This window comes from Trachymyrmex cornetzi, unplaced genomic scaffold, assembly GCF_001594075.2.
Source record: "Trachymyrmex cornetzi isolate Tcor2-1 unplaced genomic scaffold, Tcor1.1 scaffold47, whole genome shotgun sequence".
NCBI lineage: Eukaryota > Metazoa > Arthropoda > Insecta > Hymenoptera > Formicidae > Trachymyrmex > Trachymyrmex cornetzi.
The window spans coordinates 568,927-596,601 of NW_017299509.1; the positions used below are offsets into that span (position 1 = coordinate 568,927).

Below are 27,675 nucleotides of genomic sequence, written 5' to 3' on the forward strand. Positions count from 1 at the left end.
GCACCAGGGGGTGCATTCTATGGGGAGCAGCGAACAGTGTCCCGCTGCGTTCGATTACAACGTCGGGCGTAATAACCGAATTGCCCACGGCCCGTTAAAGCGTTTACACCGCTTGACGGATGATCGACCACGGTGACAACTCGTTTCGGGTAATATATGAATATGGACCGTGGAGCGCGTTAACAGACTCCCCGAATGAAAATGGCCGACAGCGTTCGTGCCTTATTTTGCGATAAATAACGTGCGTGCCCCCTTTCTTACAGGGAGAAAGAGAATGAGAACGATCTGGAGTTTTCTTTCGTTTACCAGCGACGTTTTGAATGCTTAAAAAAAAAATAACCTCGCGAGTGACCCCTAAATTACGCGCGTTGCGAAATCGAGTTAACTCGAAAAAACTCATGCATGATCGGGTTCAACAAGTTTTGGAATTTATTCAGCTTTTTGGAATGATTCTGCACCACGAGACGTACAGGGAGAACATGTAATACCATAGTAATTAAATTTTTAATATTTGTACACTAAATTAATCGACAAATTGCTTCAATAATACGCTCTCACTCATCATAATACTACATAATTGCGCGCGCTGTCAAAAATATGACAATTTCATTATTCTAAAGAGAATCGGGGTTGAATATAAATCAAGCTACGTTGCGGGGATGTTGTGATACGATTAAAATACTGAAATCGTTACGAGCCTCTCGGTTCCGTCATTTAAGTCACCCCAATTTTGATAACGACGGCCGCATATCGGATTATAACAATCACTCGTAATGACCATGATGCTCACCCGTTAAACTGTTTATACCCGTTTACACCGGTATCGGGTGATCGATCAACGCGCGGCGGGTCGTCGCGTTTGTAACGAGAACGTAATTCCCATTCTCTCGCTTGCATTCAATAAAGATCACGCTAACGCGCGGTGACGAAAATGACACGTACGTAGAACAGAATCGTCCGAAATTGTTTTCGGATTTCAACCGATCGCAATGTCGATTCTTTATCCGCCGACGAATTCAGAATAACACTCTCTCTGACGGACGATTTGACTTATCAAGTCTGACGATACTCTTCATTTTACGAGAGCAATTCCGATTCAGTTTCATCTCTGAAAATATATTTCGTGCTGTTGAACAATCGATAACTTACTTGTGTTGTGATTTCGCCGTGTTAATTAAGCTTAACCTCTAATTAGATTTAGTCTTTCCTTTAATTCTCTCTAGTTTTGCAAAAAGACAAGAAGAGAGTCAACCAAAATTTAAGTTTCCCAACATTGGCGAACCTAGCCGGATGGTCAAACAATTTCAGAGTTGCCACAAAACTGGAAATCAGGGAAATCACGGGATTGTCAGGGAAATTGAAAGCGGTCAGGAAAATCAGGCAAGAGTCAGAGAATTTTGCAAAACAGGGAAAATAAAAATTTTCAGTTTTAAAAACATTTAATACGTTCATCATCACACCTTACTACCAATTTAACAATTAAAAATGTAAACAATTAGTAACATTAATCATCATTTTTATATCGCTATATAAATTTCTCAACAAAATATTTAACCATTTCCAAGTCAGAACGAAAATACAAAAAAATTGTTAAATATTATTGAAAGTCGGGGAATATCATGGAATTCCACCTGGAAATCAGAGAAAAGTCATGGAATTTTAGGATGAGAGAATTTGCGACAACCGCGAGTTTTTCTCTCTTGCTCTCTCCGCTTCTCTCTTTCTCTCTGTGCTGACGGAACGCAATGACCGGCGTGCCGCGTGATAACCGAATCGCACACGGATCATTAAAGCGATTAGGCCGGCTGTTGTGGAGGCGGCGATTGCCATTTGTCGTTGCCGTGTGCAGAGAATCCTCGCGTTTTCGCGCGGCGGTGACTCCAAGATGGATTCTCGCGCTGGTTAAAGCCGAGCGGAGCCGAGCCGAGTGTCGGGTCGTGCCATGCCGCACGCGCGTATCGGATTAATTACCGTCATTCGATCAAGAACGACATCGCGGCGCATTGGTAATGCGGCATTACAAATGACACGCACGGCCGCGATATATGCCGGGCTATAAATTATGTTCCGTGGCGCGTATACGCGGTGTGTGTGCCCGTAGAAATGCGTGAGCCGGTGAAATTGATGTTTTTATTGTTGTTAATGTTACGACGCGATTTAATGAATTATTATTGCCGTTCGGCAGTGAAACGCCGCGGGATTGAAACGTCGCTTATTTAGTGCGAGACGATTCGCGACAACCTCGCGAATAATTCAATTTATCGATACTGGATGATCCGTTTGAAACGTGCGCGTGCTCTATCTGGTATTCCGCATGTATAACTATTGTTAGCTGTCTAAAGCACCTTTAATGTAATGTTATAGCCGCGCTTATATACGTGATATATAGAATGTTCTCCGGAAATTTACACGACTTGACAAGATGACGCAATATTGATACGTGATAAAGAACAGCCATAAGTCGTAGGTCAGTTTAGGTCGTATTTATATGAATCGATACTAATATGAGTATGAGATAATTATAGAGATGACAAATTACAAATTAATATAAAAACTAATAAGTTTTTACAAACTTCTTTAAATAAATTAACTAATAAAACCATAAAAATATGTATTACAGGCAATAGGAGTCGACGCTGGTTATCAGTTAGCGCAATTTTTCTTAATACTAAATATATAAACCTTAACTTTGAACGTTTCCACTCATGGTTTGAGTCTTCATCAGCAATTTTTCACCCTGGCGTAACGATTGGAGTATTGCATGACAAAATGATATCTCCAACGTTTTTCCTCTCAAATATTGATAAACATTATAGAGATCCTCTAATGAGAGTCTGAACTTAAGAAAGCCACTTTTAGTCATGTTTCAATAATTTATGAGAAAGAAAAAGAGAGAGAAATAGATAAAAAAAAAGATACAACAGAACGAGGAAGAGAAAGAAACGGTAAATACATGTCCTTCTCTCTCGCAGACTTTTGTTGTTAACCCACTTCTCTCTACACAAAACTTCGGCTCGTGTCCAAACTCTTGTTTGAGAGTCTCTAGAAATAATTATACATGGACTTACTATAATAATGTCAAGGTTGTTGGTGAGGTGGTCCGGTAGAACGCGTTTGCTCACTTCCTCTTCCGGCATGCCGTCGAACCTGTCGTGCTTCTTCCTCTCTTTGTACGTCTTTGCACGTTTCTTGGCCTCTGCGAGTTCCGCTCTGAAAGAAAAAAAAAAAAGTGGCTACAGAGGGCCTTAATAATACGCTGGATTCCTTTATGCTGCGTCATACGATTCAGCGAAAGGTGCGCAACTATTTCTCTCGATCGGCAGGGGACGCGAGCTTTCCGCGTTTGCTTTTTGTCAAGCCGACGAACTCGCGCGCATCTTGGACACTTCGCGTTTCGATTTGTGACACTGTAACACAATGTAACGTTTTGTATCGGCCTGGGACTTGTAAGCCGTCGTGAATACGTCGGGATGAATAAGCTCGGATCTCGCGAGATAAAATGACGATGGCAAAATGCAATTTACGAACTTTACTTTTTTTTAAAACAAAACATACTTGGGTAATAAAACGTTATGAAAATACAACAAACAGTAAAAAAAATCATATAGAAAGCTATAGGAGTCAATCTTTGGTTGTTAAAGATTTCGAGATATATATTTAATTAGTAATATCATATTTCGTACGTTTCGACTCCTGTTTCAGTCATCTTCAGCGTTATAACCTTAATAATTACAGCAATAAATAAATCACAGTCAGAGTTTACTCTCTACAGTTTTCTCTCCTTTTATATGCGACCATTGTGGAGCATTCGCGAGGTAAGAACAAGTTATCCAACACAGTAAGCTGAGTGGCGATAAAGACTCAAGCTAAAATTTAAAAAAAAATCGTTGGAGAAGGTAAAAATTATAGAGGACGATAGAAATGAAAATTGTGCTCACGGAGTCAACAAGGTCACAACAAAATGATGATACATCGTAAATCACGAGATAATTGCAGAATGTCATCGTAAATTAAAATAAGAGATTAAAATTCGGAACGGATCAAAAGCATGTCTTGACAGTGTCATAACGTTCACTCCGATAATAAAACGCTGATATGTAACAGAGGGGTCAGTCTTGAAAACAATAACTTTATACTTAATTAAGTATTTCTATGTAAGCTTGGCTTAAGGCTTCCGTGTCAGTTTGTAAATTTAAACCATTAGTCTGTCGATTAATATTAATGTTATAACATTTCCGACATGGTTTCTTGTAAAAAATGTTATGAAAATATTGTTATAAAAATAATTTTTTGATATTTTGAATATTAGCGTCAATAAACGCGAATAAACTTTAATGTGAGTTAAAGTATTGTGTAAATAAAAAATGTTAATTAGCATAGTTCAGCAGTGAGATGTACAATAGATGACTGACCACGCTAATTAATATATTTGCGTAGGCCGTTCTTCCTTTCAAGTTTTATGGAACAGTAGCGTGCAATTTCGTGAAAAAATGATAGGGAATGGAGCAGAATATTTATTATACGTAAGCATAATGGGCCTTTGTGTTTAGCCACGAGGTATTCAATTAAATGGACATACCGATGTACAACACGTGTCAAGAGAGCATGAATAATTTTCTCTTAAGATCTTCAATTAACGTCTTGATGATCGCGTTATCTCCTGACGTATCTTCGTAATAGCGGCACGCATCTGATCGTGTTACGTTCTTAATATGCGGAACTATTTTTAAGTTTTCGGCCGGCTTCACAAAAATAAGCGCAACTGAAGATCCCATCGGATCAGCAACATGGTGCCCGGTCAGACGGACATTGTTAGCAGAGCGGATATTTTTAACCGTGGCTGCATGCAAATATATAACTAACTCTGGTTATATTGAGTCGCGGCTTCGTGACCGGTCCGCGTTCCTTCTCAGCTCCGCTCCTCTTTGTACTCATTAACGCACTTGTAATAATAATAATTATTATTATTATTAATATTTCTTTACTATAGATAGTAAATTCTGAACTCAATTTTGCGAAAGTGTAAAGTGTTATTTAATATGAACTTTGACTTAATTCCTTCTGGCCACGTTGGTATAAACTATACGTGAAAATATGATTTCACGATGCTTATCCTTAAAGGATTGAAACCGTAAATGAATCTTTACATTGCGCAGTCAATTTCACACGCCCGTGAACGATATTATTTTATTACGATTTTGAATTAAAATTTTTCTGAAATAGCGAGTCTTACGACGTATCCGACGAGTCTCGTCTTGGGCCTTGTGTCCAATAAAAAATTGTCAAGATTACGCAAATATGTAATTGAATTGTAACAAAAAGTACATAATTTTCGCAAAATAGCGAAACTGTATTTAGAATGACGAAATTAGTATAATCACAGTTGCTGACGAGAAATCAGAATTGATTATACATTATGAATATGTTAGAATCTTACTCCTCGGGGGTGAGTATCATCTCCGACTTTTTTTTGCGGCCTCGCTTCTTCGGCTGATGCGCCAGCTGCGGATTGACGTTGGCGGCGCCGTTCATCACAAGATTCATCTGATGATGTTGTGGCCCGGACAGCGCCCCGGGCGGCGTCGTGGGTGTACCTAGCCCAGGTTGGGCGCCGCCCGGACACGTCATGCTCTCAGGATTGCCGCCGCCGCCGCCGCCTGGACTGCTCGCTGTCCTTATGCCACCCATCGACATCTCTTCGTCGACAAACGAATATGGGTCCACCGGCGTCTCGCATTTTATCGCGACCTGGAAAAGAATGTCAGCAGACGTTGGTAGATACGTCCAGCTTATTATATATACGACGGCGCCGTCGTGTCCCGCTGGGATAATACAGGGATTTTGGAACTTCCGCAACCAAATGGTACGGAAGTGCTAGAGATCAAGGACGGAAGATGGGAAGAAAGTGTTTGACGTTTCTGTTTCTTCGTTGAATATTTCAATTCTGCGGAGCATCTCGATTCATAATTAAAAATCGTAAACCGTATCTAATAAATAATCCACATATAATCTATGAAAAATTATAAGGCTCCCAATATTTCACAATAAATTCCGATGCGATGTTTCTTCATCGCGATATTAAGGGTAGACCATATTACCGTATATTTACTGACCGAATTTCTCGCGTTTTCCTGAATAATACATGCGGCCGAAAGAAAGAAAAATGCTGGCGCACCAGTCGCGGCGAATTATCCTTGTGATATCTCGAATCGCGATGACGGTTGATGTTCCAGCCTAATTTAATTCTACCTCGAAATTACGCCGCGAAATTTTTCGTCGCGTCCGCAAGTTTCGCAGGTGGTCGGCTGCGGAAAAATGAAATTTCTCCTGAGCACGTACAATCCCGACGTAAAACATGTACCGACGATCACGGACACGTACAGTGGCGATCATAAAACGTACGTATCCCAGCCAGCGCTATATGTATGTATATTTCTCTCTCTTTCTCTCTCTCTCTCTGTCTCTATCTCCCCCTCTCTCCCTGTTCTGTCTCTCTTGATGCCCTTGGGGAAATAGTAATAGCGCAATTGCCACATGGACCGAAAATACGCGGCCACGTACAACGTATCAGCCATTCGCGGTTGTAAAATGTGCAGCTGTGTCTCTTTTTTTGCAAATTGCGCGTGTTACGGACTGACGCGATCACCGTTCTTCTCCCGTTGCACTTTTTGTACCGTCTGCTTTTTGCATTAGCTAAAATCAACTGAGGTTTCAGTGATTTTCTACCTCTTTTTGAATATGAAATTAGAAAAAAATAGAGAAAGATTCGTAACATTGGCTACATAAGCTAATTACTTGGGATGAATGACAAGCTCTATAAGAATTGAATATCTGACAAGATGTGAAACGCGCACGTCAGTAATATAAAGGAGGTCAAATTATCTGGAAAGTTCCTTATGTCGATAGAGTTTTGTCGTGGCGATATTAACGAGGTTCGTATTAGATGATTAACGCGACAGGTATCCAAGTGACGTTTTGTTCCCTGACTCTTCTCGACGTTCGTGCAAAAATCCGATATCGTGGACTAAAATAAATGCTTCAAGCGCTATCCCGCCCGATGAAATCAGAAATTATTCAACAAGCCGTTATTGTATTCTGAAGGCTGTCAATAACGCGATAATTTAGCGTATCGATATTCGCATATTCACCACTCTTAATTTTAAATGATCTCGCCATCATTTGTTCATTTCAGCAAATGTGGATGCAAAATATTTCGTGCAATTGGCGAAAACGCAATGTCTAATTTCCGTGTCAATTTTCGTTCAGAAATATATAAGAAGAATAGTGCTTTTACAACGAGTCGCATTATTTAATGTTCACCCGGGGAAAGAACCCCCGTTGCTTTTTCAACGCCCAGTCGCCCACGGAAATGAAAGCATAAGAGATTACGTGAATCCGACGGAGGTTTTTTATCGCAATACACATAAACATACCCTCGTTTGCAATTTTCGACCTGATCTCCCGACTATATGGTACTTTCCTAGTCGGCGTACCCCGCGCTCTTGACCCGGTGATAACCCTGCGAAATCGAGGTCGAAATCCCACCAAGATAAGAGCCGCACTGACTGGTAGTTACCGATAACACGTTATCCCTACCCTTTTTCACAGGGCTCGGGCTTCGCTCGAAAGTCACCGACAATATTCCACACGATAAGAACATACGTGCGCGCATGCCCCATTGTTATTATTTGCAAACAAAAGGACCATGGCGAGTGTCGCGAATGTAACAACGCACAGATTTGTTTTACCCGGCGATGTTAAAGCACAATATTTACGTTAAAAAATAGGTAAATATAGGAAAGTTTTATTGTGAGACATTGCGCAAAGGATGTTTGTTTATCGATTTGAAGAGCCATTAATCTATACCTTTCGGGAAAATATCCGTCGCGCCGTTGTGATAATAAAAACAAACGTACACCTCCGCTTATCCAACTCCTCTTTTTCTCGTCTGTCTCTTTCCCAAGCAATAATTGAGTTACATTCAAAAGAAAAAAATCAATTATATAAAGAAAAATATTGAAATATATATATATATATACAATATTTCGATTTTATTAATTTTTGTTTCTATAAAGATAATGCAACTTTCGTGAAAGTGACGTTCCTTTTAAGCTATTCATTTCTTCAATTGTCTCGGAAAAAGAAATCTATATCATGAACGTCTAGCTCATTTACGCAGAAACAATTGGACGTCACAGAATCTAGGGAAGGGTTAAGTAAAACAATGTGAAATAGGATCGAGAAAAGAGGAGCGTGATAATGCGAACTCGATAAATCCGGGACGTGTTCACGGTTAACAATTCGATCAACGGAAATTCGCTTCGCTCGTCGGCCGTTCATTCGTTAAAATGAGGAGCCGGTAAAACCGAGATCGATCGGTCGTCACGTCACGAGATAATTTTCGAGAAAAAGACTATCGATCCCGACAGCGGATAACAACTTTGCGGATATAATGGCAATTTAATATCGGATGAAATTTCTGTAATTCGTGCGCGATAGCGCCGATAGCCAAATTGGGGGAGCTGGGCAACCTGCAATTAATTCATGAGCGGAAAATGTGCGTTCTGATTGAAATCCCTGAAAATTACCACCGTCAAAATATTCAACCGAATCACATTTGTAAAAGTTTTATTTTGCCGGGTTGTAATGCGAAAAAGTCAAAAGCCGCTGGAAGGATGCAATAACTCCCTTTTTGTATTTCTTTCGCAATATATGAATTATATATGTTGTGCCTCTTGATGCAGATGTATAAATACATAGATGTCACGAAATGTGTCATTCAAATTTACTATCTTTCGGGAAAAATTCTCTAAGAAATTAATTTATATTTTTTTCCTTTCATTAATGAATCCGGTTTTCATTATAAAAATATAAAAGGATTTTTCATCAAACAACGTGAAACCGGTGGAACGCTGAAATATCATGAAATTATATTTCCGTGATATTTATTAACAGAAATTTTTTCATCGCACGTTTTGCGTTAAATTTTGTAATCGCGTAACAATCAAAGAAATTACACAGATATAAACGTTCGCTGAGCAACTCGTTTAAAGATCTTTCGTCCGTGTATTAAGTGGAAAATAAGTAACACCGCGTGCGGGGTCCATCCACGGCTTTCATTGTACCGCAACAGAGGTAATGTTGCGTAAGTAGATCGTAAAACTAACATGAAAATGCAAATCGCTGCGCGCGGCATTGCGAAAATCCCGGAGTGGCGATTGCGCGCGTCTTTATTGCAATTTATTGCTCATAATTTTGATTGCGAGGTGCTAGATACGCCAATACAGCGGTTCCTAATGAGAATCGTCTGCGTTTTTTATTGGCTAATAAGTTTGGTGTTTTACGTGCATTTTTTTCTCTCTTGTACGTAATAACATACATTTTCTCTATCGATTATCGAGTATCGCTAAAGATACGTCACAATACGCGGATCCGATCGCAAAGATTTATCATAATTCCATATCGACCTCGATCGCGTTATTTCTTATTTAATTACTACTTGTTTATAAATATCATCGTCTCTGATCTACAGATTTTAAATCGCGCACTTTATCGCGTTATAGAATTTCGAGATAATCGTATCATGTGGACAGTAAATTTTATATTATTATCAATGCGTTACACGAGCATTATTTTATTACAAAAGAGAGTATTTAATCGTTTCGAATTATATCATATATTTTATATATATATGTATATCAAGGATTTAAATTTTTTATACATTCGCGTAGATAATCGAAAATATACGAGCGTTAATTTCAGCTTGTTATGTCAGTGCAAATTAGATGAAATGTTATATATAATCCAAAATTCTGACGTAAGATCGATTGAGAATATGCCGTACGACCATCACACGCAACCTCGCGGCATAATTACAAGCAATCACACGAATATATACATATTCTGCAAGCGTAGCATTATTCCCGACATTTCAACGTTGTAATTCAGCCGCAAAACGTCTCAATTATAGTCCCTCAAACGTAACGATTTAGCGATACGAGAGAGATACACCTGTTCTCGAGATACTTTCCGATATCCCCTCTGATTGTTTTTGAGACATCGCGGTAACAATGAGTCGCTCGTTATCGGTCGCTACGTAAAAGAGCTCGAGGGAAAAGAAGGAAGAAGCAGGGAGGAGGGAACGGGGGCTGCGGGGTAGGCGAATATGAAAAACTCACCTGTCCGAGGGTGGAGGCGGTCGAGCCCGGCTGCTGGGGTTGATGCGCTGTCGCCGATATCGGCGTGAGGGGCGTGTGCGGCGTGTGCGGTGTGTGCGGCGTGTGTGGTGTCAGCGGCGTGTGATACTGCTGACTGCTGTCACCGCCGGTGCTCCTCATCTCGAGGTCCGGACTCGTCTCGTAACCGTCGTCCCTCGCCTCCTGCTTCACCATCACCCCTGCACACAGAGACAAGGACAGGGCGACGCCCTTTAGATTTTCGGAGCTCGTTCTCATCGTCCCCGACACCCCGGGAGCTTTCTCGAGCCTCCCGGGTGTCGCGTGGAGCGAAACATTTTCTCACGCGACAACGTGTTGCGGCGATTAACTCTTTATAGCTGCGCGCGATAATAATTCCTCATCCCCTCCCCCCGAGTTCATTCTGTGAGGGGTTAAGAAAAAAAAAAATGCGGAATGAGCAACTGAAGCTGGAGCGAACCTTGAGAGTGCTGAGTGAACTACAATTTACTGATGCTCGAAAAAAATACTAATTAAATCACCACTTCTATTAACATTACATTTACATCGTGATAAATCGTGGAGCAAGACTTCTTTCACCTAATTTTAGTTCCTCAGCCCAACACAGACATCAGACTCCCCTGACGGCTCGTTAATCATTCCCCAAGTGTTTCTTCTATTTTCCTCCCGCGTACGTACACGTTAACTAGCCCGAATTATCGCGCTATTAATTCGCGCAGAAACTCCTGTCACTCATCTCGTCGTATTGTGAAATACTTCCTCCGCGTAACCGAGAGGGCAAAATGAGTGACTCATCGAGTACCGTCTAACTAATCTCGGCAGCTACAGGTAAACAGGCACCAGTTGAATTTTCTGCTCGGGCTAGATACAGCTACCGAGCGGTTTGCCCGGGATCAAAGTGCGCGCTTCGAACTTTCGATATTTGTTCGCCAACTTTTTCAAACGATCGAATTTATCTTTTCTACGGCTTTAAAATCGGGGGAAAAAGCTCGGTAAGTTGTAACTTTCTCCTACGGCTTCCCGTCGAGATGAAATTACCGCTGTGTATCACCGATGAAAAATAATTCTTGACAAGATTGTGCAAAATAACCTTTCGTACTTTTCAGATAAAGTTCCAAGAGTTGGAAATGATTTTTATTGACTGACGAAAGTTTCTTATCTACGTTTCATTTGATTTAATTGCTCGTTAACGAAAGATCTTGTCTATTTTTTTTTTTTTCATCAACTGTGAAAAATAGTTTTAATCCGATATAAAAATGAGTACCTTACCACGTCGAAGCAGCTGGCAGTGAAGAATGAAACGTCATTAAAGACATTGTCCATCAATTCTATAATACACAGCGATAATAAAGCTCAAAGTAATACCGATAATTTGATGAGGAATAAATAAACGAGGCATTTAAGTGATTTAAAAGATTATTGTATAATCCTTGGGCCGAACCGCAACCTTTCGCTCAGTTTAGTATCACCCCGAACAAGTTTTATTGCCGGCGGTATCGTCGATGGTAATTTAATAGCTGAGGAGTACCGAGAGAAACGAGTTAATCGCTCGTCAGAAGATTTACCGGTTAGCCGTTGAAAGCCCCCGGTAACGGCAAATACATTAAAACCCAGCCCACTCGCGCCCATCCGCTCGCTGTCCGACGACGCGTAGAATTGTTCAATTGACCCAGAGAAAAATATTCCACGGATTGATGACTGACAGCCCGGTGAGACGGCGTGTTTGTAATTGGCCTCGGATTTTGCCCCGCGCGTATATTTCGGCACGATTGTCGTGCGCCCGCCACACGCATCGCCGATAACGTGCGCCAACCTGTCCGGATCGGTCTCGCTCTCGGGATATATTTTTTTACAATTTCGCGCCAATTGTCGGCGATATCAACACGGTTTCGCGATCTAAACGATTTCGCGAACACCGCTTTATCTGCTAGCGGATTCGGCTTTTCCTTGCGAATCACCGTCGAATTATTCATCGAATAATCTTTCAACAGCACAATTCTAAAATGCATTTTGTCCAAAATTTTATTTTTTACTTACGAGATCAGTGCGTAGGGTTCAAGGTTGAAATACTCGTATTATAAGCTACTCTGAGATGTTCAGAAAGCACTTATTTCATCGTTAATTTATATATTGAAAAAACATAGACATTTCGAATATGTTTCTTGACTAGAGACAAACAAAATGCATTTGTTTAACATTTTTAGCAATTGTTTAACAATTTTGTTTAATATTTTACATCTGATTGGCATGTATTGTTATTTTCTGTAAAGTGCGTAATTTTCTTGTGTGCCGAGTTTCTTTCTTTCTCGTTTTCTGAAAATTACAAATTTTAGACAAAACGCATTTTGAAAGTCCGCTCCTCCTTTGTTATTCTAAAAAAAAATCATGGCAAAAATTGAAATTACACTTAAAGGGACCCGCGTTTCATGAAAACCTCCGTGAAATTTCTGTGCCACGTGTTTTCTGTATCTATATGGCGAACGTCCGCGATGCAAAAGTATCGCAAATAGAAAGGCGTGCGATACTTGTGAGAATCCCATTATAATGAAAATTAATTTCGTAATAAGCTCGCGTTGAAATGAAGCTTTTTCATTGATTGCGCGTTCCGCGCAATTTCCGAGCGCCCGTGCGCGCTCGCCGACCCTTTTTCGTCGTGAAATTCCATGCGAATCTGTTTAATGGCTCGCTCGCAATCGCGAATAAACGCGGGGACGAGCTTTTTGCAGTGCGCGGCGTGTACATACGTGCACGCACGTGCGTATGTATGAGTCGCCGCGACCGCACGTTCGTCGCACGCGCGCGGCTCTCTCTCTCTCTCTCTCTCTCTCACTCGCCACGCGGGGCTTGTGTCACACAGTAGCGAAAAATATAAAATTAATATTGTATCTGATCCGTGCATGGATACCTCCCCCCCCTCTCTCTCTCTCTCTCTCTCTCTCTCTCTCTCTCTCTGGATATCCTTTTGCCGCGATAATCGCACGATATTGAATCGTCATGAGGCGGATAATTTTTTCCCCCCTTCTGCACCGAGAGACTGCCCGCCCGGCCGCGCCGCAGCCCGGCTAAAATACCAGAGTCAATATTTTCAAATATCCGCCCGACGTTTGATATTTGCAAATTACACACGTATGAGGACTGTGCGTGCGAACGAGCGAGCGAGAGAGCCGTGAACCGCGCACGCGATCGGCTCGCGCGCCAGTTTATGAAAGAGAATTCAGCCAATAAATTTAATGCAACGCTAATTTAATCGGAAGAAAATTTTGCCAGGCAATTTTTTTCGGGACCCGCTAATTAATGAGCACCGGCATGCGGCTCTCTTTTTCTCTCTCTCTCTCTCTCTCCACTTTTATTGCGAGTCGCGGCGGCTTTATTGCCAGTACGCGGTCAGTAGTAATTAAATGCAACGAACGCGCGAATGTTGCGCGGCATATTGAATTAGCGGAATTGTTTTCGAATCTTTTGCGGAGAGAGAGCGAGATCCGCGGCAATGTCACCGCAATGTTCAACATCGCGCGGGGTCTTTTTTATTCTTACCTTGAGAACTCGCGCAACTCATTGTCGTCGTGCCGTTTGGTCCTCCATTCTGCACCGGTGATGGATACCTGAAAATAAAAACGAAATCTTGAGCACTTTTCGCAGACTCGTAAGATATTTTTTCTGAATAATAAATGTTTGCGATATAAAATGATATTAATTAAATAAGAATAAAAATTGCAGTAAAAATATATATCAAGTATTATTGTTCACGTTTTATACTTATAGTGAAATGTTTTTGGTTTTCAGACGCGGTTATTTCGGATCACCAGTATGCCGCTCCGCAGCAACAGGTAATACTGTTCGATTGTCTATTTAATGATAAGCTATCTTTTAAGATTTAACGATGTCTGTCGGACATATTATGCATCGTGCCGCGTATATATAGTTAAAATCGACGCGAAACGTGATAATGGGATTACCGTAATTTCCTCGTACAGTTATTTAATCAATCTTAAGCATGTGTGTACATATAATTTCGTAAATTTAACTTCTCATTAAAATGACCAATCAATAATCTAGGAGCTAATTACGTATTATTTCAATATCCTTTTGTCAGCGTTTTTCCAACATAATTTAACATTTTATCGAATTTTCCTTTGATATTGAAAATATCGAATATTACATTTGACAAACCCATTACGAAAGCGGTACTTAATTTAATTAATTTTCAAATTAGCTGTAATGTTCTTTTAGTTATCTCTTCCCTGTCACATTTAAAAGGGAAAGAGCCCCGGAAACGGTTTTTCTCTAATTAAAATTTCCGTAATGTGATTGTCCTTTATCAAGATAGTTTCTTGTGTATGTTTTCATTTATGTCGGTAGCAAAAAGGGATTGTAAATCTCTTCCGCTTTAATTTACGTTCACGCTCGTGCCACGATTTTGGATTATATATGTCACACACACTTTATATTTTTTTTTTATATATTAATTTCTTTACGCGGTTATCACGCAAATATCCCGCTGCCGTATATTTCCTAAAGTTATTACACAGACAAGACAAGTGGATGAAGACTCCGCAAGTTTTATAAGTTTTAGTTCATGTGACGTAACATGGCGCTTCAACTTTATCCCGAGTTTTTCCTTTCATTTCATTAAAACTTCGCGAGAGAGAGAAGCGTCGTACAAGTTAGTTAAAAAGCATTGCCGCGGCGGCGGTTATCGAAGAGTAATTATTGTTGCGTACGTTAAAAAATCCGTTGGAAGCACGATAAGGTGTGTAAAGTAATATCATTTAATTTACGTTCAACTGTACGACGTATCGATCTCGATTACGTCACGGACGAGGTAATAAAGATACGCATTAACAATTTAAATACAATGCTGATGCAACGATAACGCACGTCGTCGCGCAACTTTATTTAACGGTTACACGATAGCGTCGTTTTATTTTATTAAAGTACTTTGAAATTTTTTTTAAAAAAGCGGAGAAGAACATATAAATTCTAGGAAATTAATGTTTGCGCTGATAATCCCGGAGTGCAGATGGGGCAATTTGCATTTATCATGGGTGCAACGTCGATTTTTCAAAATTTATCTTTCCGATATACATGCAGACCACTCAATTAGGGATTATTCGAAGGGGAAAAAAGGAATGTCGATTTATAACAGGGACCAAGGGGGGAGGCCTTGTTCCGTCTCGGATGGTGAACGCGCGCACCATTTAATTGATTGTGCCCGGCCGCGGACGCGCGAACGGCAATTATGATCGGTGTCCTCTCTCTCTCTCTCTCTCTCTCTCTCTCTCTGTTCCGTCGTCCCTCTGTCTGCCGACTAATTATGAGGCACGCTACGCGCTCATGCCGTTGCCACGCGCGTCGAAATCGTTTTGCGCGGATTACAGATATTATCGGACGGCCGCGATATTAGAGGCCGCGCGGGATGAGCGTCGTCGGGCGACACTTAATTATCGCGCGTAGCCGAGCGAAGGAACGTGTCGTGTCGTCGTTACGACGTTGCGAAGCATCGATACCTGATCGTCAGCCCACCGCATGTTCGTCGGAAACATCATGGTTGAACTTTAACTGGAATTAACCTTTTCGCCGCGACACTGTTGAGCCGCATGCCTCTTTTAAAAATGCGCTAGGCAAGCGTGTGCACCGCGATTACGGTGCATTGGCCATGTTTATTATTCCCATGTAGATTATCGACACCTTGATTGATCGTTTCTTAGAGCTTTCTTTATCGCCAAGAGTATGTCACCTTGGCTATAAACGCATATGCGTATTTTTATATGCGGCCAAAGGGTTAACGAGAAAACGTTACCTACATTGGAAAACGAATTTTGTCCGCGTGTAAAATTTCTTTATATCATATAGATTCTGTGCAGACGTTTCGTTTCTTGCTTCGAGTCTTCTACGGTGTATCGCTCAGATAATAACTTCATGATCTCTCGCATGCCAATGATTTAATAGATTTGTTAAAAAAATTTCTGATTGAAAATGGACGAATCAGAATTTTATAGTTAAATTTATTAGAATTCTAGTTGAGATAATCGGAATTCTGTTTGATACAATATTTCTAAAAATCTACTAGAATTCTTATTTTTACCAGAATAATTATATCAGAATTCTAGTTAACTCAACTAGAATTCTAATAGATTTAACTAGAAAATTCTTATTCGTGTCCATTTTCCATCAGAATTACTATTTAATCCAACCAGACCATTTTTCTCATTGTGTGTATGTCGCAAAAAATAAATAATCAGAATAAGAAATCCAAGGTTAAAATTAATAAAACGTCTTAATTTACAATTAGTATTTGGTAGAATACTTAAATAGTTAGTAAAATTAAACTGTAAAAAAAACGATAAAAAAAGTCGCAGTGAAATTACTGTAAATGAAATTAATCATACAATGGTCAATAAATTAAAACTTACAATAGAAAATTTATGATAAGATATCCTGATATGGTCAACCAATGTGCATATTGCGAGTTATTATGAGCTTGTGAGAGAACAACGGAGCCGAACGTATAACATAAATAGACAATATGTACAAAATAAAAGCGACGATAATAAATAAAGAAATAAAGTTTGGAAGCATCAAGTGTTTGTGAAAAGGTCAACAAATCTGTTAAATTATTGGCATGCGAGATCATGAAATTATTATCTCAGTGATACACTGAAGAAGACCCAAAGCAAAGGTCGAAAAGTCTGCACAGAATCTGTATGATACAAAGAAATTTTACACGCGGACATCTTGCGTTGGTTCTTATTGGCTTATTATCTCACTTATTTCAGCTTTATATTCTTTGGAATCTATTCAATTTTTATATATTATATTATAATTCTAGATGAGAGATAACTAGAATTCTGATTGATATCATCAGAATCTTTTGCTTCGTTTATTCTTAACCAGAAATTTTCTCAGTGTACATTCAAGTATAATACTCGTAGTACAGACTTTTGCGCAACACATAATGAATAGTGCATAAGAGAATCAACCAATTAAGTCTTCTTTTTTCTCAGATAGGAGGAAAGGAAGGGTTCTGATTGGTCGATTCGCTTATGCGTTATGCAAAAGTCTGTGCTGCGTCTTTAAATGTGTGCGAGCGGATTTTTTACGTTTGATATGCAAGCTATCGGTTAGAATAGTTTTTAAAAATATTACTCACCATTTTTTTCTGGATGGAAAACGAAAAGATATAATGGCTGTTTTAATGACGACAATTACGTCGACGATATTTAAAAGAAGACCCAGTGACAAAAAAATCATTTGCCGTATAGCTATAGCGACGGGAATGCCATTGAGATTATAAATAGCGAAGATTACGGAGACGGCGTTGCGCATACGTACGCGGACGTATAATTATATCCTGAAAGTAACTAATCACTTGTTGTTTTCCGTATTGCAAAAGAGGATGTGCCTCGTTGAGATCTATGCGGTGTCCCGGATGAGACCAACAAATTTCTCTGCGATTCTAATTATCATTGCGACAACATATGACATAAGACGTACCTGCAAATAATTTTTAACGAAGTTTCTACCGTTCGAACGCAGTAGCTAAAGTAAATTGTTTTTTTTTTAATTTAAAAATCAACGAAGCTCGAAAGAGCAACGATAAAATCATAGAAAATCTAGGTCAAAGTTATGGAGAGAAAGACCATGTCTCTACTGCTTTCGATATCTCGCGTTTCGAACTTGTACGGATGCGAGCTTCATTCCGAACGGCTGCGGAATCGGGTAATTACGGTCTTTGACGTTATTGAGCCTCGCGCGATTAGAACCGATGTGCAGCAATGTCAGGATTATCTAATGAGGTGAGATTATCCTCATGGGAAGTCGCAATTAGCGGTTTAATTTGTCTCCGAATACAATCAAGCGCGATCAGATCTCATCTCCACGAAGAGACGTGTGTTTCATTTGAGACAATGTCACGTTTATTTTCGTGGAAAAAGATTGAAAAAATATTTCCGAAAACACTCTTTCAAGTTTTTTGCTCTGTCTATTTACGTTCGCAAATTTTATATCACATATTTACGCTAACAAATGTATAAAAAATTACTAGAGAAATAATACCAATTTTTTATTTTGTTTTTAATTAAAAGAATATTCATTTCATGCTGTAACGATGTGATATAAAATATGCATGTATCTCCATGTCCAGTTGCACAAATATATTGTCAAGTAATAGTGGATTTAATGAAGCATATGTGTACATATATATACACGTATATAATCTATATATATCTATACATCATGATAAAATGGTAAATGATTTCCATTACACCCTCACGCGATTCGAGAACCATGGAGAGCGGAATAAGGGGGCAGGGGGTGGGGATGGGGGAGGGGATGGCACCTCGGATATAGTAGTAATACGTTTGCAGTCATCGGGTTGGTTTACTCATGGATGGATTCTAAAAGCTCTGTCACCCGACACTAGGGAAAGTCATTCGATGAACCATTGACGTCGGTCGGCGATGTAGGCTGCAGCAGCACAACGGTCGTGCCTTCTCCCGACAGCGCAGATTGTTGTTGTTGCCGTTTTCAGGTTCATATGATACGCGTGTAATACACCCGCGTGGATGCAACGACGATGCAAATATTTTGCGCGAGACTAAACGTAAATATCGCGGCACGCGCGACGATATTTAATATCTCGGCTCTTTTCCATTATTTCCGTCTATATATTAAAATCCGGATGCGCATTTTCGAAATCGCGGGCGAAAACAGGAACGCGCCGGCGGCCGTGTGTATTGTACGCGAGCCATTTTAATTTCATACCTGCACATTCAATATCATTTTAGCGCCGCGAGCCGCCAAACCGGAGCTAATAGGCGAAAAAATGTTTTTGTTGTCGACGCATTAATATGGGAGAGCGTGGCATTTTATCGGCGATATCAGTTTTAAACGTTATCACTCGAGAATATTTATATCCTTTCGAATATATTTTTACCTCGCATCTCTTCAATGACGTGGAGCAAAGTGGGACAAAAAGGGGTCCATTACGCAATTTATGTCTTTTAAATGTGATTGTACTTATGGAATTTACAAAAATTTCTGTAACAACAGTGATTATGTCAAACAGAATCTCGATCTAGACATTCGATATTGTGTAATTGAAGTTTTAATATTTAATTTGTTCCATTCTGTTATTCATCATTAAATTATTTGAGATATACATACGAGTATATATTATATATGTGTGTGTGTAAAAGATGCCGAGATTTATTTATTGGCGCATGATGAGTGTTTCGCAGTTTTAATTTTCAACAAGCATAAGCAGGATCTTTTCATACATACGAATATTTATTTATTATTATACATTCATTTATTATTTTATATCTGCGGCAAAAATTTACTCGATGATATTAAATCTTTTTCATTACCAACACCGCTTGTAAACAAATATTCTGTTATATATTTTATTGAATAATTATATTATTTTCATAAAAGGGGATAATAAATATTTTTATATTAATAACAAATGTATGTGTTGTATAGAAAAAAAATACTGACAGCTTTTAAACTGCAAATCGGAAACAGAACGAATTTATATTCATTAATTAATCGTCGTTGATACGCGCGTTATTTATCGATGTGCTATTTATGATCTCGTTATTTCTTACTCTGGTGGATGAATTAATATCACATTCGCGGGTAATAAGCCGGTCGGCCCGCGTCGTAATTGGCAAAGCATCGGGTATCACAAATGATTTCAACCTGTTTAACCATACACTGTCTCCTCGCGAATGTGTCTTGCCTCAGATCACATGCGTGACGCACGGCGATGACGACGACTACGAGGGCATTATATTCACCGCGAATTTACACGATCGGCGTATTGAAAGAAGGAAGGAAAGAAGAAGGCAGAAGAAATCGACTCACGGCCAATTCAGGGGTAATAACGTAAAGTCGCGGGGCCTAAATATCATAATTATCATAGCCCGAGAGAGGAATCCACCGTTCGTCGTCGCCGTTTCTCCACGCACGTTATCTGCGGTGGTGGAGGGAGAGCGAACGGGGCTTTAAACCGTTTCTACCGTGCAATTACAGTCCGCGCAATAGTCCGCCATTATCTAGAGACGAGTCTATCAATATTGCACGGCCGCGTCTGGATGAAAGGAAAAAAAGTTTCCCGCGCCAGCACGTGCCTTCTTGCCTCGCGCATTTTGTCGTCTTCGGCGAACTGTGCTCCTGTTCGTAATACGAGCCTCAAAACCAGTTACTAAATTACGCGTAAGAATCTGCGACAGAGAACAAATTCGTAGTCTCTCTCTCTCTCTCTCTCTCTCTTCTCTCCATATATATGTTTAAAGAACTTACGTCAAGACCATGTGACTCAAGGTCGAGCTTCTTTTTTTTTTCGCGAGTAGTACGTTATAGCGTAATAGTATCGCGTAGAGTGCATTAAAGCAATTTGCGATACGCGGAACGGAAATAATGACGGATTTCAAAATTAATGCCGATGATGCGGACCATTCAGTCATTGTCATTTATCTTGTCTCCAGAGCGAAACGTGACATTCGACAAGATCTGTTTCAACACAGTGATTCATACGTGCAGTTACGTTCGTCTTTGAAAGGCGTATCTGCAAATTAACTCGTTTATCAGCTGTTATCTATTCGTGTCAAAGGAACCTTCGAATGCATCGCGCATGGCGCATACGCGCCGATAAGTTGCCGTACAAGGTGAACTAAAGTAAAGAATTAACGAATGTGAAATTAAATATGTGTAAAATATCCTAATGATCGAATCGAAGATAAATATCAATTTTAGGATTATTAAATTAGCTGTAATTTTTATACGAGACAAGCGCATACCTCCCCGCTGACAGTTTATCTATATCTATTTATCCTTCCGTTAAATAAAGTATCGATGTTACGATTATATTGCATATTAATATCAAATTCACAATGACAGTCGCGGGAAGTAATTTTACATTTGCTTTTATGCATCGCGGTAATTAGATGTATAATTATTTGCATTTTTTTCCCTTTTTTTTTTTATCAGCGTGTCTTACATGAATAAACGTTTAAAAGTTACAACATTGCGATATAACGTCTACGCGTGTTTAACATATTATATAAATTATGTGTTCACGCAACTGGATTTATTGCGTTTCGCATCAAAGGATACTCTAATGGAATTGATACTTTAATTATACAAGTTGACGTGTAATATAATTTCTGCGTGCTGCTTGCGATCAACGGGTAGACAAACGTGTCTTATAGCGACTGCGAAAGACAACTGCAATGTGACAGAAAAAAAGTGAGTGACGGCGAAATAGTTACGTAAAATGTTGCAGCTCTGGGAGTCTTTACGATTCGATAAAACGACCGAAGCGGACTAAGTTAGATTTATTTCCTTCCGTGAGTTGTCAGAATCATTCGTTGCACTTCCATAACAAACATTTATCCGTTGACGGCCTCGTTAAAAAAGAAGAAAGGACAAAATAAAAAGAGGGGGACCTCTCTCTTACTTTATTTTTTCGCCGTTCTGAGGACGAGTTTTTGATTTTTAAATTACACTCAATTATGTTGCTATATTTGTCACAATTGTCACTGGGAAGGAATCCTTCAACAACAACACACAAACTCTCTCACGCTGCTTTTCAAACGAGACATATTGGAAACATGACATGAAATATAATTTGCAACCAACGTTAAATATTATTTTTCAACATGATCTTTTTTCATATCCGATAAAAGTTCTGAGTTTATTTCGATCGATATTACATTCGAGAGAGTCTGCGATTCACTACATTTTTCGCTTTATTTGTTTCTTTTAACCGTATCTGCGAGCACTTAAAAAACTGTAAACGCAATCATATCGTCATAAAAATTATTTCCTACGTGAAAGATGTAAGAAGAAATGCGATTTGTTGCAGGCGTTATACCACATCTAGTTGAACTAAGCCTTAATTTACGTAAAAAATTTAATAAGACTGCACCGAATTAGAATCTTTTAGAAAAATTAATGAAAACTGATAAAAAAAAAGGGATCAATGAAAGTCGTTCTAACGATCGATTATCCTTCAAAAGGCTGAGTACATTTAGTAGCTTCTTTTGCAGCGGGGTTTATTTCCCTGAAATCTTCTATCGCATAAGAAATTACGTTGTTAAAATGCACTGCTAATCCTCATAATTGTAGCACGCGCATTTCCGTCTCTCTTACGAAAAAGTTGCGACTAGCTGAAAAAAAGCGAGGAAAAAGTTATATCCGCGGAAACGTTGTAAGGGCATACCGCGTGTAAGTGCATAGTTTTTAAATGGTAGATTTTCGTGCTGTAAGCCACTGAATGATTCATCTCGGGATACATTATTACTTAAGGAAACTTAGACTATTATATTTACCATCAGCGCACTTAAATATAAATTGTTTATAGAAAAATGTAAGTTATATAATGAAACAGTTTACAGATATTATTAGTTCGTTCATGATTTTTTCTTTTATAAAATATTTATGAATTTGATACTACACAGATTATTTTTTTGCAATCACAATATTAAAAAAATTGATCGCAAAGATTTATTTAAGTAGGTAAAAGATTCCAAGGACATCAGAGTTTTCTATACAGCAGTATTATTTTCTACATAATTTTATATAATAAAATTGCGATTTTATAATATACTGTACAACAATTATTCATTTTATATATAATTAAAATTATATGATGTAAAATGATTATGCATACACGCGTATCAATCTGTCATCTATCAATTACTTATTAATTACTTAACTTTATTTCCCGATTGATTTTTTATGCACATATATTACGTTCATTACAACAATTTTGATCATTTATTAATTGCGACTGTTGTGTGTAAAATATTTATCTTCCTACATATTTCACAAATTTCAACAGCCGAGTAATTCTAACTTGAAAGAATGTTTGAATTAATATTTATCTAAAGAACGATCGCTATTTTCGTTTCAATCGGAAATATATTTAAAAAATTCTCGAAAAAATTCTTAAAATAATATTCAATCAAAGGACGAGCTTTCTATTTTCGTTTCAATCGGAAAGATATTTATATCCAGAATCTGATTTATTATTAATCGTTCTTATCCAATTTCTTACATTTCGAGAAGAGTCAAATGCGAGTTTAATTAACTAAGAGGACAAGATTAAGTTGTCGCATTATATGTCGATCTTTATTTTCTGTAAAATTATGATTCTGAATTTATCAATATCATTCCTCTCTCGAAACGAGTAACAATATATAAACAGTAATTTATAAATACTTTCTCAATCAAAGCGAAGATACATTTTATTAATCGGATAAACGTCAGTTAAACAAGATTGTACATATCACTTGGAAACGCGAGGAACGGAACGTTTCGATATACTTTTTAATGCGCCAAATATTTCGTCCGCGATAACACTCGGTGCTTCCACTCTCGCAACTTCAGCGAGACTATTGCGCGGCGCGGCGTTGTGTTTACGTCATTACCTTTGTGTCGTTGGCGCGGCGTGGCGGCGCGGCTCAAGTGCGTAGGCGACGGAGGCGCGTGCCTCGTTGCGTCGCGGTGTTATTATCTCTCGAAACGCGGTCGCGACAAGAGCTTCCGAATGCATTCTTGTCGCGCGCGAATAACAGCTCGCTATCAATTTGCCACCCGCGACGTATTTTGCTACAAAATATCTTCCAACGGTGGACTGATTTTTGTATTGCGCTTTCGACACTTGTTTTTCATGCGATCTCACGCTATATCGCATACGCGTAGTAACATAGCGTACATAATAGTACACACGTAAAAACACGCACGCACACCCGTGCATGTACACCTCGCTATTCTCGCATTCTCGCGACGAGACTCGAGCCCGGCGGGTAAAACGTGTGAGAATTGAGATTATTTCACAACGTCGAATTTCGAATGGTAAACGACGCGATTGGTGTGTATACAAAGTTGTTCGGGCGACCCAGGGCCCCGGCCGTTGTTTTTGTCTTGTTTACATTCGTATGGCGAGACTTGCTCCGGTCGACCGGTCGGCGCGGCATGTACTCCGTGTAATTCTCCTTCGACGCGCGATAACGACAAGTCGCGATTCGTACAATATTACAATAGACCTGTTCTTTTTAGATGAACTTCTTGCACAATTCGTATTTTCTCTTTTTCTCTCCAATGTGAAAAGAAATAAGGTCGGCTTTTTCCTGCTCTAGAACTTTCTCCTTCTTGCTCTCACCAAATATCAAATATATATTTATCTCACTTTAAGCTGTATTACAAAAGTGTATACTAGTTCAACCATAGAAACAGATCTAAAGAATGAACCGTGCGAGAAGTTGAGCTAGAAAGAACAGGCCTATTATTTACAATTCGACATTTTGCGGTTGTTCCGGAAAATATATCTCGCGCGAGGTTTATTTGTAGAGTAAGTGCACAGAAGCCTCGAAGCACAATACATCGGAAAAAAGTAACGGAAAGGCGTAATTTAACGACTATTTATTCGTTGTACGTGCATTTCGCGAGGCTTCTCGTCTAAAATACGTCACGCTTACACGACATTAAAACATTCATAGTCCGTTCTTATTTTAAAACCGTCTCGAGTAATTATAAGTAATGTCTTAAGATGCTAATGCAGCCCTCTGATTAGCTTATGACATTTTAAGATTATACTTAAGACAGCTTCAAATATAAGAATCACTTGGCCGGTATTTACAGTCCGCTTTTATTTTAAGAGCGTTTCAAGTAATGTCTTAAGATGCTAATGCAGCTCTCTGATTAGTTACATCTTTAGATTGTATAGTTTGCGCAATTAATTACGCCTTCCAACTCTATAACATCCGTTCATTGGTGAATCACAGCGTTTACCTTCTCGATCTTCACGTTTATGCCTAGTCAACATAAACTTATAGCTATCAATCGTATTGTTAGAAAAGAAGAGAACTCCACGATTATTTTTTTCTCTTTCTATCAAGTTTTCAACTTCTCTCGTATGAATGTTCCAGCTATACTATAAGTATATAGACGGATCAGCCTATAGAGATTGGAGAAACTCGCATATTTCCGGCAATTTCGACTATGGCTATGAATGTGAAAATAAACACGCAATGCTAAAATAGAGTTGGAAGGCACTAATTGCGCGAACTGTACTTGAGACGATTTTATATCGATATAAGAATCGACTATGAGAGTCGACGTAAATTGTACATTTTCGTTAATTTAATTTACGCGATAGCACGGTACCTTTTCAAGATAGGGTTGCTGTCTCAACGGAACGTCGCATAGAACACACATTGACTCCGAGTCGCGGCATGATTTAGTCAGTAAATTCGGGCGCGAATTAATCTTACGTCGCGATATCTATCAATCAGGACGCGGAAATTCGACGTTGCTGGATATCAAGTTGATCGCAGTTCCTGTTCGCGCGTACTTTCTTCGTGTCGCTCTTCCGTCGCGACGTAACAGGCATTTCACACGATCTGCTTGTTCGAAACACATAGCAGGACAGCATGGAAACGAGGTACGAAACGTGTCGAGGGTGTCGGGAAAGCAATGGAAAGATCTATTGATTTATTCATCGTGTGTTCGTGTCTCAAAGCTCTCACGTCCGAAATGCATCTTCGGACGTTGAGTCCCGATTGTACATTTCCGGTACGTTTCGTCAGAGTCCGGTACATTTGGACGCCGTTAACTTGACTCACGTTGTATCAAGTTGGCGAGACTGTTTAACGAACTGTTACCGTCACAGTGACGCCATAGAAGGCATCGGTTACGAGTCGTAGCGTGATTTAATTGATAAACTCGGTCATAAATTAACCTTACGTTATATCCATCAATCGGTTGGTGTCGAATTTCACGTCGCAGACGATCGTCCGTGTTGTGCCTCCATCGTGAATATCATGGTACAAGGTGAAGTCGGGAATGTCGTATAAAGTGCCACGTGCTCGTAATTAGCCGTACTTTCGTGAGTGATGTTGCGAGTGCGACGAGGATGAGAAAGCTTGAGAAGGAATTGAAGGAAATCTTAGAGAAAGAGGAGGTCTGGGAGAGAAACGGGAGATGTTGGACGATGTCGGAGCAACCGCAAGGTGAGTAATTTTTTTGTCATTTAAAGTATTGTCACCGAAATCGATCGTTTATGAATTTGATTTCGCGCGCGTGACAATTGTCTTGCAATTAGTGCCGATTGTTTTGTTTGTGTGCGCTGCTGTAATTCGGTTACGTTTGCGTTTTACAGATGAACGTGGTTCGACGCCGGTCCAACTTCGACGCTGAGCGTCGGTCGGTGAGTAATGAAATATTGTTTACTTTATGTCGAGGTAATGATCTGTGAAATCTAACAGATCGAAAATATCGTCTAACAAATCTATAAAAAAAGATGTGATAGACGTATTCGTCGTATTGAATCGAGAGAGTATTAAAGGCAAATATTAGATTTTTCATAAATCCGTTATATCATGGATGGTTAAGACGGATCAATATAAATATTTGAACACGTTATTATTTATTTAAATGCTAGAATAAAATAATATTTCACTGGTAGAGTAAGTTTGGTGAAAAGTGATAGATAATGGAGTGATTTGCCTGATAAAGATTTTACCATGCTTTTTCATTTTTTATTAAACTTCTAGATAAGTGAGATTTTCAAGTGACATATTTAAGAACATCATGGAGATATTAATTAGATAATGTTACCTTGGAAATTTTTAGTATTAAGAATATTATAAATGACTAATTGTTTATAGATATTTACTCAGATAATGAAAATGTAGGAAATACAGGAAAGAATAAAATTACAAATAAAATATTTTTCAGTATATATATTTTTTAGTAGCAAAGCTTTCATTTAAATTTCTTCACGATGTTTGTATTTCTTGAGGATTGCAACAAAAATTTGTGCAAAATAAATAAAATAAAACAATATTTTACAGTTACATAACAATTAATCCATTTAATCGTAAACTTGTTAATAATTATTAACCTTAATTGATATTCGCGGGTCCAATGGAGAAACCGAACGTTTTCTTCAGCTACGTTGTAAAAAATTGTTTGTATCAAATATTTTTGACAAACTTACACAATTTCTGAATTAAATAATTTTATTCCTTTTCATCTTCAAAAAACGTTCAATTACGTTAACTTTAAGCAAAGATACATTAATTTAAAGTATACTGGATCCACGAATACCAATTAAGGACCAAATATCAATTAGGATTGTTTTTATTTAGGTGTATAACTTTGCTTCCGCCGTTTTCCTACAGATGGCTTTAGCGGTAAGTGATGGTCGAAATAAATAGATCATAGACGTCATACAATAAACTTGGGCATCTGCCAACACAACCCCATAGAAACATTAGTCGATTTGTGTCTGCATCATAAAGTTATTCTCGATTGAAAATGTCAATTTACGAGCCAAATTCTCATCATTTGCGAGAGGTTTTAATTTTCTGCTTCAATATGAAGAAATCAGCCGCAGGCTGAGGCTCATCGAATGCTCTCAAATACTTATGGTGAGGCCGCTATTAGTGAAAGAACGTGTCGTGAGTGG

General features: G+C 38.9%; 2 protein-coding genes across 3 annotated transcripts in view; one reads left to right on the forward strand and one right to left on the reverse strand.

Annotated features, from left to right (window-relative positions):
- Tdg (Thymine DNA glycosylase) overlaps positions 1-27,675 on the reverse strand; it is a 115,421-nt gene that overhangs the window by 31,429 nt on the left and 56,317 nt on the right. The window contains exons 2-5 of the mRNA XM_018513575.1: positions 13,731-13,798; positions 10,179-10,396; positions 5,438-5,748; positions 3,069-3,210 (exon numbers count right to left, since the gene is read on the reverse strand). Of these exons, the coding sequence (XP_018369077.1) occupies positions 3,069-3,210; positions 5,438-5,748; positions 10,179-10,396; positions 13,731-13,798 (739 nt within the window). The remainder of the gene's footprint in view (positions 1-3,068; positions 3,211-5,437; positions 5,749-10,178; positions 10,397-13,730; positions 13,799-27,675) is intronic.
- Dnmt3 (DNA methyltransferase 3) overlaps positions 1-27,675 on the forward strand; it is a 133,091-nt gene that overhangs the window by 26,398 nt on the left and 79,018 nt on the right. Inside the window, exons 2-3 of one of the 2 annotated variants that reach the window (XM_018513572.1) lie at positions 13,980-14,023; positions 26,365-26,412. In XM_018513572.1, coding sequence (XP_018369074.1) covers positions 13,980-14,023; positions 26,365-26,412 — 92 coding nt within the window. The remainder of the gene's footprint in view (positions 1-13,979; positions 14,024-26,364; positions 26,413-27,675) is intronic. The other variant, XM_018513573.1, reaches the window with a different exon arrangement.